This window comes from Trichechus manatus, unplaced genomic scaffold, assembly GCF_000243295.1.
Source record: "Trichechus manatus latirostris isolate Lorelei unplaced genomic scaffold, TriManLat1.0 scaffold00198, whole genome shotgun sequence".
In the NCBI taxonomy this organism is placed as follows: Eukaryota; Metazoa; Chordata; class Mammalia; order Sirenia; family Trichechidae; genus Trichechus; species Trichechus manatus.
The window spans coordinates 2,281,518-2,292,476 of NW_004444134.1; the positions used below are offsets into that span (position 1 = coordinate 2,281,518).

Sequence of the window (10,959 nt, forward strand, 5' to 3'; positions counted from 1 at the left end):
GCAGCCGGCAGTCGGCCCGGGGAAAGTCACCGGGCCGGGCTGTCCACGCAGGCCCAAGGTCGGAGTCATCTGCACCGTCAGCTTCAGGACCGACATTCGCTGAGCGGGATCCCCGAGTCAGACGCTGTTCTAAGCGCTTCGCTTGTATTAAATCATTTAATTCCCCCAAACAACCTTATGGGGCATCCATTATTATGATCCAACTATAGAAACAACAAACTGAAGTCCAGAAAGTTTATGTAACTGTTCAAGATCACAAAGCTAGTGTATTGAAGAGGGCGGGGGAAGATTCACAGAAAAAAAAATTAAATGGGCAAAAAAGCGTTTATAACCTTACTGTTTCAAATTGCAGGTTACATTTTCACAAAGTCGGAGCTACGAGCCTATAGGGGAAGGGGTGGGATACCAGGAGGAGGCCCTGCCTTCCTGGCGTGCACTTAGGGCCAGAGACCCAGACCCTGCCCGCTGTCCAGTTCCGGTCGTTGTGGTGCCAGCAACCAAAGTATTTTGCTTGCCCTGCGGTTCCCAAAGGGCGGCCCAGAGCCTGCGTCTTTTGCCTACGAGGAATGGGCGGGATGGAGGCGGCATCCGCGCCCAAGACAAACGCACGCTGGAGGCTGCTGGCGGGAGGTCATGTCCCGAGGCACCACTAGGCGCTCTCGCAGCTCCTCCTGCAGCGTGTGGGGCATTTTCCTTTCGGCGCTGTCACGCTTTCTCCAACGGGATCTCCGGGAGCGAGGAAAGTCCTGCAATGCAGACGGGCTGTATGCGACTCAAACTCTCAGGAGGGAGCCCAGGTCTTCCAAACGGGAGGCTGCCCACGCGCCTTGAGAACGGCGGTCAGGATGTGGGCCCTTCCTCCAGGCCCAGTTTGTTCTGGGGCTCAGGACAAACGACGCTGTATCTCGCGCTGGCCGTTTGCCTCCGAATGAGCCCCCTAACAGACCTCAACGGACCCCCACCACACACACACACCCAGGCCAACGGTGCATGCCCTGCACAAGCCAGCCAGGCCCCGGCCCACCCACCAGCTGCGCGGGGGCGCATCTCCACCCGGGTGCTCCGAAGGAGTCTCATCCCTCGAGGGCCCGTGGAATCCAAGAGAGGGGAAATATCGCCCCTAGAGTCCCCCCTTCGCTGTGGAGCCATGGGGCTCCACGCACAGCCTGAACACACCCTAGCCGGCGGAGGCGGGCTTAAAGTTGTAGGCCCATAGTAGACTCATCTTTCCTCTGGGAAGACAAACCAAACGTGCAATCTCATTGTGAGATTGCTCAGGGAAAGAAAGGCCCCAAGTAAGCACTAAACTTACATGGCGCCTTAAAACTACAAAGTGCCTTTGATGAACTGGGCCAAGAATAATGGTATATGTATGTGTTTATGTCAGAATGTTAATACCTTTTTGCAACAATTATCTTATTTCACCTTTACAGTCACTGTGGGAGGGGGCGTTATTATTATTTTTCACATTTTACAGAAATAGAAACTGAAGCTCAAAGACATTAAGTGGCTTACCCAAGGTCAACGGGAGCAGCAGCAAGTCCTCAAACTGTAAATGAGGGCCAGCCTGTGACCACCACACCGCCACCCATCTTCCAAGGGCTGCACTGAGGGTGAGGGAAGTGCACTGAATGGTAACATGTTTGGGGGAGGAGGAAAAATTTCAGACAAATCAACTATTTGCAAAGCGTTTATACATCGTCCTGGCTTGGACTGGAGATAAGCTCCAGCAGTCCCTCCCTTGGGTCCACTCCTCAAGACCCTCACCCCTCCAGCCTATTCCTAAGGCGCTTTCAAATGACAGGGAGAAATCTCTCCTTGCTTGACACTGTCTGGATCTACTATGTGGTCCACACGGATAAACACACAGACACGCATACTTAAGTACAGATATTTTCAAAGGACACGTGTGATCTTTCAATAAAACAAACTCTATGTACGATCTGCACGTATTTACGAAGGTAGTGTGGAGTTCACTCTATGACAATTGAACAAAACAAAATGCTCCTTTTTACAGCTCACTGTTAAGCAACACACCCAGTCTGGAGTGAGAAAGGAAAGCTAAGAAACTCAGGGTTTGAAGTCACTTGGCAAGGGGAGGAGAGACCTAGATGGAAACCTGTTTGTAAAATACATGTCTAGAACAATTTTCCAATCCTATTCCAAACTTCCCCAAAGGGAGGTGTGCTCGTCTACACCAAAATGTAATTTTATGTAGGAGAGCTAGAGTGGAGGGCATGGAAATGAGATATAAGGTGCAGTTTTAACCTTTTTTTTTTTTCCTGTGGAAAAAAAACATGTCTGGGATTTGAAATATATTTTAGCAAGAAATTATAAAGAGAAAGAAGGGACAGATGAGGCACGTATGGAAAATTCTTGATAATAGTTGAATCTAAGTGATGGGTATATGGTGGTTTATTGTACACCCTCTCCACGTCTGTGTATTATGAAGCTTTTCATAATAAAAATATGAAAAGATAAAAATGAAAACCCAACCTCTTCACTTAAAATTTTATTGCGTGTAAGTTATATATTTTGAAGGATTTTTTTAAAATGTCTTTTTATCTCAAAAGACAAAGCCCCGTTCATTCACAGACACCATGTCACAGGGAAGAGACCAGTGGGTGACATCTCTGTCTGGGGTCCACATCTGGTGCCCTCTGGCCATTTCTCATCCCCAACCTGCCCCTGCTCTGCCTATTACCTCTCCCTTGTATCCAGCCCGCCCCAAAAGTACTCTTAGTCCCCTTTTACCTTGCAAACGTTACCAGGGCAAGTTTAGGGAGCTGCAGGTTAGTTGGCTAAAATGAAGGACGATAATAAAAGCTAACGTTGTCCTTCTGTCACTGTTGATACCAAGAGACAAGAAAGTGGCCTTGGAGCCTCACAGAGGAGAAAGCTAAGGTCCAGAGAAGGTGAGCATCTTTCTCGGGCCACTTCACCCAGGAGCCGGAATCGGATCTCCACATGCTCAGTGGCTTTGCTTGCTTGTTTTCTCCGAGGAGTTTTCCAGGAACTCCAGATGAACTTTAAAATGAAGACCCAGTGTCCCTGCCCCTTGCTTCGAGGAACCAATTTCTTCAGCAAGACCTAAGCATGTTTGCAACCGAGAGGACGCATTTCAATAGATTGGTATCAAGTATATAACTAATTTTCTCTTATAAAATAATTCGGAGGCGGGGGTAAGAAAAGCAGACTGTGTCCTAAGGTGGCCAACCGGACTACGAGGTAAGCGACAATGTTCGAAGGAATCTGTCCGCCTAGCGACCACACCCCGGCCGGCAGGGCCCGGGTTGCAGTTGCCGAGCCTAGCGCAGGTGAAGGAGAGAGCACCAAGCGGGCCCGGACCTTCCGCACGCGCACGCGCACGCGCACGCGCCGGCTCGAAGCTGCCCCGACATCCGCCGGCCTCCATTCCCGAGCGCCGGGCGCCACCCAGCGGGCGGAATACTAACTCCGACTTATTCCCTCGCGAGCGCCCAGGCAGTCAAAATCCGAGGATCCTCCTAGGGAGGCAAGGTGACTCTCATTTACTTGGCGACTCCTAGAGACCAGGCCCGGCCTTCCCAGTTTGCCTCTCTCCCCACCAGTAACCAGGCCTTCTAAAGCTTGCCGGCCGGGCAAGATTCTCCTTTTCCCCTGGGCCCGAGGATGAAAAACACTCTTTCCTACAGTACAAAATGCCCACGGAGGAGCCTTTAGTGTTGACGGCCGACAAAGAGCAGGGCTGTGCGTTGGCTGTGCAAGCCGCTCGACTGCAGGCACAGGGAGAGTCAAGTGGAGGGTGGGGTGAGGGTGAGGGGCGTGTAAATCACTCAGAAGGATTTCTGGCCCAAATCCCTGTTTCCGAAAGGTTTCGGGATGGCTTTGACATTGATTATATAGCTGTTCTCTTTTCAAGTGCGCACCCCTCCCCGCCGCAGCCCGTCTGGTGTGTGAGGATTGTGTTTGAAAGAGAGGAAACATTCTTGAAGTGGTGGCTGATGGACTGTCTAAACCCTTCTGGGACATTTGCGAGGGGGTTTTTGAGGCAGCTCATCAATAAAGACCCCCCTGGAGAGACAAGGGAGGCAGCTGGAACACAGCCCCCGCCATGCAGGGCGAAGGCCTGGGGCCTGAAACCGAACCCGCGACCTGGGTCCCAATGGAAATGAGGATGAGAGGACGGTGAGGGGGCCCTGGGCAGGGGTGTCAGGCGCCTGCAAAGATTCCTCTTTGGCTGAACCCCTCGGCCCTCTGAGGCAGTTCCTCAAACACGGCAGAAAAGTTACCCAGCCACCAGATGGGTGCGGAAGCCGAAACTGGGGACCGAGGTGCCCGGCTACCTTCAGGCGGTCTACAAGCGTTGCTCGTCTAGGACGAAGTGTCTTGAATGCCCTTTGTCCCCATTAAGCTCCACTCTGGCCCCTCAGCCACGCTTGCTATAGATTTCTTTTCAAAGCCCCAACCCAAAACCTGTTCACCTCTCCCAAACTGGATGGGCTGGGTAGAGGCCCACCTCGGCGGGTCTGACTGGCTCGCAGCCCCGAAGGCCACGCCGTGGACAGGCGCAGCTTCTGGAGCTGCAAAGTCCTTCTTCCTCATGCAGCAGCCGCCATCAGAGATGCCCCCTCGGAGTCCTCTAGGCCCCAAACAGGACTCCTGCCGGTGCCTCGAAGAGGAGGCTGCCCTGGGCTCGGGAGTCCAGACTGGGAATCTCCAGCCCACGCTCCCTGGAAGGATTTGGAAACCTCATTGGCAAGGCTGGCCTGGAGAGGCATCGTTGGGTCTTGAGCGTTCCCAAAGCGCCGTAATCGGCCTGCTTTCTGTCCCATCACAAGCGTGACCTCCCTCCCCATGGTCCAGGCCTCGCGGGGCTCTTATCCTCCAAGACCCGGGCTCTCGCAGCCGTTCTGAGAAGGCGGCCCGCCGAGGTCCTGCAAAGGAGGTTTAGGCGGATCCCTGGAGCGGGGATCAACAGCTGGGCAGGGGAGGTGCAGGGGAAAATACGACTAGAGCTCAGGCGGCGAGAGCTCCCGCAAGACAGCTCCTCGGAGGAAGCCCCTGGGCGCCCCAAAGTCCCGCGTCGGGCTCTGGGCGCCTATCACGTTTTATTTATCCCCACAGAGGATGCTGGAGGACAAAAGAAATATTTGGACGTCAGAGTTGATTTATATTTTTGGAAGCGCTCTGTTTCCTTTTCTAAAGAGAAGCGAGCGCGCCCCATATCCTGAGCCCAGCGGGGAGGGCAGAGTGGCGTTTTGATGCGCAGGAAGTGGCTCTGCGGCCCCGAGGCGCGCGGCCCGGCGCTCTGCCGAGTCCGCCGCCCTCCGAGAGCTTTGTTTATTTGGGGGGCAGGAGGGAAGGAGACAAGCCCAACTCTAAGAAAAAACCCGACCCGGCGGGATGGGACCTCCAGGGCGCCTCCCAGCGCGCGCGCTTGACTCTCCTCCGCTCTCTGTTGGGGGCGCCTCAGAAAGCCGCGTCCCTTTGAGGCCCGAGCTCGGACCCCCAGGCGCGTTTCGCCGGGGCCTTCCGCTGCCCTGAGCGCACCTCGCCCCGGCTCTACCCGGGCCGACCCCTCCAGGTCCCGCGACGCCTCCGGAATGGGCCCGCCTCTCCTGCCAGCGCTGCCCGGCGTGTGGACGAGGCCCGGCGGTCTTCCTCCCTAGACTAAGGGGCCCCACGGCCTGGTGCCTTGAAGACCTGGCCTGGAGGCACAGCTGGGCCGAGCCGCCGCAGCCTCTTGGCTCTGCGCGCCGCACCCAGGTCCCACGGCTCCCCGGGGTTTCCGTCTCATCTCGAGCTTGCGTCCCACACCCTATAGCAGGCCATTCCCTCGCAGCAGCCCCAGTGCCTACGAAGTAAACGCGTTGCGGACACCACCGCCCGGACTTCTGTCCTCCTTTCTCCTGAGACTGGGCACCGGGGTACAGGCGTCTCTGCTTATGTTCCTTCGCCACCGTGAGCCCTTTCGTTCCGGCCCCATTTTCCCTCTTTCCCTCCGCCGTCTGAGCTGCCTGTTAGGCGGAGCGGCCGTCCCTGCTGTGGAAACCCTCTTTTGCAGCCCCGGCCTCCCACCCATAAACGCAGCAGACCGTAGGCGACGCCTAAGGCCGGTCCACCGCATCCCACGCAGTAGCCCGCGTGCGACCACCGCGTCTGCACCCAGTCAGTGCCTGCCGGCAGGTGAGCCGGCTCCAGGGAGCACCCCAAGGGTGCGGTCTGCCAACCCGGGACCTGGCTATCGTGCGAGTGCAGAGATAGGGAGAGATGCGGTCTTCGCATGGGGGATCTGGCAGAAGGAACCCTTCTGTCCTCCTTCCCCTGGCACCCACGGACCTCGCCAAGTGGGTGATCAGGTCTTGCCTACCCCAGGCCAAGAAATCTGGAGGCTGTCTCAGGAAGGTGGCTATAAAAAGAGCCCTACTTGGGACACAGGCATTTGGAGAGCGGAAGAATCTAACCAAATAAACATTTGGAATTGGGTGGCTAGTGTTCAAACCCGGAGGTCTGGGGGTTTCTGGACGGAGGAAAGAGAGCAGACGCCGGAACGCGTGTAAAATTTCGACTGGTAGCCCTCTTCACGCCGTTGCCCTCTCCAGCACCAGCCTGGGAGCGTCCTGATGTTGTTCCCGGCCGGATTTTCTGTCATAAGTTTCTTGAGAGGCCTCTGCGACGTGCAGGCCGGTCCGCCTCCATCATTTCCTCACACACACCGACATCCCTAGGATGCCGCCGTTCCGCAGAAAGGCCCAGCGGGAGAGCGAAAATCCCTTCTGCACGTTAACTTTGGGCAGTTTCAGACTGGATTGGGAAGAGGCTTTCCTCCGTCCGACCCAGGCCGAAAGAGGGAAAGAGGAGTACAGCTGAGCAAACTGCTCGGAAGGCGAGATCTTAGATGGCTGTCAACATTCTCCATTCGGATGCGTCTCTCCTGTTGGTAACTGGTTTAGTCTAAGCCTTTTAATGGAAAACCCACGAAGCAGAGGAAGCATGCTTAAGAACATAAAATTTAAACCGCAATAATAAAGAGATTTCCTAGAATAAAACGCAGATTACAGATCAAAATCGAAGAAACCCAAGCTTCCCGAAGTTTACATTCCCTTGCGCGGGAGCAGGGCGGGGCCTTCGGGTTTGGAGCTGGAGAGGAATCCGCAGCTAAGACCTAGACAAAGGGGGCGGTGGGGAGGGATGGAGAGCAACGAGCCTGGATAGGACCGTTCGCACCAGATACTGTGTATTTCTGGTTAACCAGGGAGCGTCTGGGCTAATATATAATCATTTAAGTGAACCATACCTTTCCTTCCCGTGAGAAAAAAAAAAAATCAAGATTTTTGTCGTTTATAAGGCAATGAAAGTCAATCGGGAAGACCTCACCCCCACGAGGAGTTACCTCCGTCGGAGGAAGCAAGGCTATGTTTCAAAGATAAATCCAAGGTTCCTTTTAAAGGCTAGGAACTTTCCTTTTAATGTCTGCTTAACAGAAATGAAGATAGTCTTGCCAGGGATTTTTTAAAAATGACATAATTTGTTATTATATTCATTCTTACCAAAGAGATTTGTATAGATTGGTGATTAAAACAAAACAAAATCCGGAGAGGGTTTGCTGCATGTGGCTGAAGGAGCACTGTGTTTGGTACCCCAGACACCCGCTCGGGCCAGCTCTGCCCCTTGCCTATATGTGACAAGCCATTCAGTCTTTCTGAGCCTTAGCTTCCTCACCTCTCAAAGGCGATGATGCTGTCTAGGCCACTTGGTGATGATAAGATGTCTGCAGAAAGGATTGTGCTCTGTGAAGTCTATAAACACATGTAGGACTTTATTATTTCTAGTCCTAGTGGTCTATGCCAGGGGAACCATTTCCATAGGCAGAATTGGGGTCCTCAAGAAAGAGTTTTGGAGAGGCATCTTTCCTGCTCAGAGAACTAAGAAGGCCACCAACCTCCACATCGTCCTGGCACGCCGGGGCTCCTGGGCAGTATTTAGACCCCCGGAGAGAGAAAAGGCTCCAACTCAGCAGACACTTTCCCCCGCTGGACCCCTAACTGTCCCCAATGCCTATTGACTTTCAGGACATGCATGGTAAAATGGATACTACTGTCACTTGGATGGGGGAGGAAGCCTTAAAAATTCTTGATATTTTAACCAGTTGAATTGGTAGAAGATAAAAATATGTAGAGTAGGGGTTTTTAATGAGTGTCAGCTTCAGAAGATCTGTGGGCCCCTAAGATTTCATGCAAAATGGGATTTTTTTTTTTTTCTGGAAGCAGGTTCCATAGCTTCCATCATATTCTCAAAAGGACCCATGATCCAGAAAGTTTGAAAACTACTGCATTTTAGGGTTAGTGCTTTTTATTCTTCAGTCTCTGGGTCCTAAAACCTTTCAGCGTGTACTCTGAGAGCAGGTACACCTCTGAGACGCAGTGTACATACAGCTCCCAGGCACAGAAGATCAGAGGAGATCCATTGCTGAGTACAGTGATATTGACTTGCTGAATTTCCTGACAACTCCATTATTCACCAACTCCACTTACAAATGAGATTGTCTTTCTTCTCCCTATGCTTCACAGATGGTACTATTTTCTTATTTAAAACACACACACATACTAGAAGGCCATAATGTTAGTGTAGCTCTTTTTAGGCACTGTATGTCCTCCTCATTCCAGTTTCTATTTTATTTAAATAATTACTTTCAGACTCTTTAAGCACTGATTTAGTGAATATTTTAGATTTAATTATACATTTATTATTTTTAAACTAGTCCATGTAAAATTACTGAAAAGGATAAGAGAAAAAAAAAATGAGAACAGCCATCCCCCCAAAACGCTCACTAGTCAGTCAGAAAGAAATTCTTAGAAAGTAGAAACAACTGCAAACTCCCTACCCCAACCCAACCAAAACATCCTACCCGGAAAAGAGCGTGTTGTTTCTTTTTTCTATTGGAAATGAGCGGTAAACTGAGTTCAGTTTGGCCGTGTTTTGTTAGCTGATTCTCGGCTACAATCAAGCCATTTTCGGGCACATTCCCATGTAGGTACCAGGGGTGCTCTGGAGGAAGCTGTCGACGCCTGTTCAGCTAATTTCGGTTTTCTTTGTCTAATTACTGTGGAGCTTAGGGAAAAGGAGCCGGTTCAGGGCAGTAAACTGACACTTGGTCTCTGTGTGTGGTATCCAGGCAGGGTTTGATGGAAAAAGCCTGCTTCCACTCAATTTCAGGTCACTGTCTGAGGCCAGCCCAGCCCCCAACCTCCCCCTGCCACCTCCCTTCTCCTCTCCTTTCACAGACCCGCCAACACACTCTGCCTGGTCTCTCAGGAGGTACAGACAACTAGTCCAGGCCTAAGAGTCTGTCCAGTTTTGCTCCGCCCAAGGCTCTTTGCTTTTCCCGTTCCACAGACTTCCGCATAAACTCCCCTTCTCTTGCCCGCCCCCCACAGTCCCAGGCTCCCCAGCACACACACCCTAGCACCTGGGTCCTTTGAGGGCAGACGCCAAGGTGTGCCACCCCTGCTGCCACTGGGTCTTGTTCAGCAGCACCTCCCCCTGGCCTCTCCCATCAGCCTCCAGCTCAAGCAGCTACCAGGCCTCCTGCTCCCGCCTCCTCCCACTACCCAGCCCCTATCCCTGGTCAGACTACATTTCCTTGCACGTGTAATCCAATAACTAACTGTCGGGTCTCATTGGAAATGATTTCTCCCGAGGGCACATCCTCCCGCCAAGCCTGACTCTTACTTAGAGAGGAATTAGCCACAACTGGAGTGGCGTGCTCTCTCGCAGAAAGGAGCTTCAAGATGGCACATATTTTGGTGGGCAACTCTGAGGCAAAGGATGTAAACCTTGTCACAGTTACACACTCCGTCAGGATTGAATATAATTACAGCAATCTCACTTATCTCCGAGTCTACCTTCTTTTTGCATTTTTACAAAACATTATATGGAAAACGAAAAGGCAGTGAAAGCAAATCCAAACATAACTTCCTAAAACTTGGGTTACGTTTCTGTAACCAAACCCCTCTGCTCCAAGTTCCGACAATACCCAGGAAAGCCCCGGGGGCCGCCACCCTGGGGCGCGGGGCGCCCCAGCGCTCGCCCTCTGCTAACTAACTGTCGCGGAGCCGGCAGGCTCTGCCAGAGAGAGAGAGAGGATTAGCACATTACCTTCGGGCGTCTGGCACCCCGGCGTGTGGCTGGGGGCTGCAATGCCTAAGTGAAGTTGACAAATGGTGTGAGTGCGGGCACTGGGAAAGGCAGCTAGGGAGGCTCCGAGCAGGCGGCGGCGGCGGCACCGGAGGCAGCACCAGGGGCTGAGGCCCGGGCCCTGGAGGAGGAAGAGAAGGAGGAGGGGCAGGAGGAGAAGGAGGAGGGGGCTGGGGTCCGCTCCGCGGCTGCCGCAGTTTTCTGGGGTGGGAAATTGGGCTGCTGTAAGGGGCAAAGAGAAAGATTTCATCTTGACAGATAAGGGTCGGGTTTGGCTGGGATGGGGGTCGCTCGCCTAGCAAAATGTGACTTAGCTTGTGACTTCTCCGCTTAAGAGAGCGTGGGGTGGGGGAAAGGGCTGGAGGCCAAGAGAAGAGTTAAAAAGCAAAGGAGATCTTAGAGCGCGAGGACGGAGATAAGGGGGGGCGCAGGCCGCCAGGTTGAGAGGGGGCGGGGCGGAGGGCGTCGCGGGCTGCGCAGGGACGAGGAGGGGGCAGGGCGGGCTGGCGGGCGGGCGGAGGGAGGGAGGCCGCGGGAGGGAGGAAGTCCGAGAGACAGAGCGAGGAGGGAGCCGGAGGGAGACGTCAGCTTGTCCCCGGGGTCCCGGCTTGCGGGCCGGCTGCTTCTGCTCTGCCGCCTGGGGAGGCCGTTGCGCCCGGAGGCCGGAGGCTCGGGGAGGGATGCGCCGGGTGGTGCCGCCGGCCCGCAGCCGCCCGGAACGCCCGCGGCGCTGAAGAGGAGCCGCCGAGGCGCTGGCCCAGAGGAGCAGCGGCTGCAGCG

General features: G+C 53.8%; 1 protein-coding gene across 1 annotated transcript in view; it reads left to right on the top strand.

Moving 5' to 3' along the window:
- The first annotated feature begins 4,477 nt into the window (after positions 1 to 4,477).
- FOXF2 (forkhead box F2) overlaps positions 4,478 to 10,959 on the top strand; it is an 11,244-nt gene continuing 4,762 nt past the window's right edge. Inside the window, exons 1-6 of the mRNA XM_012558931.1 lie at positions 4,478 to 4,673; positions 4,846 to 5,138; positions 5,495 to 5,637; positions 5,825 to 5,943; positions 6,119 to 6,234; positions 10,253 to 10,275. Coding sequence (XP_012414385.1) covers positions 4,478 to 4,673; positions 4,846 to 5,138; positions 5,495 to 5,637; positions 5,825 to 5,943; positions 6,119 to 6,234; positions 10,253 to 10,275 — 890 coding nt within the window. The remainder of the gene's footprint in view (positions 4,674 to 4,845; positions 5,139 to 5,494; positions 5,638 to 5,824; positions 5,944 to 6,118; positions 6,235 to 10,252; positions 10,276 to 10,959) is intronic.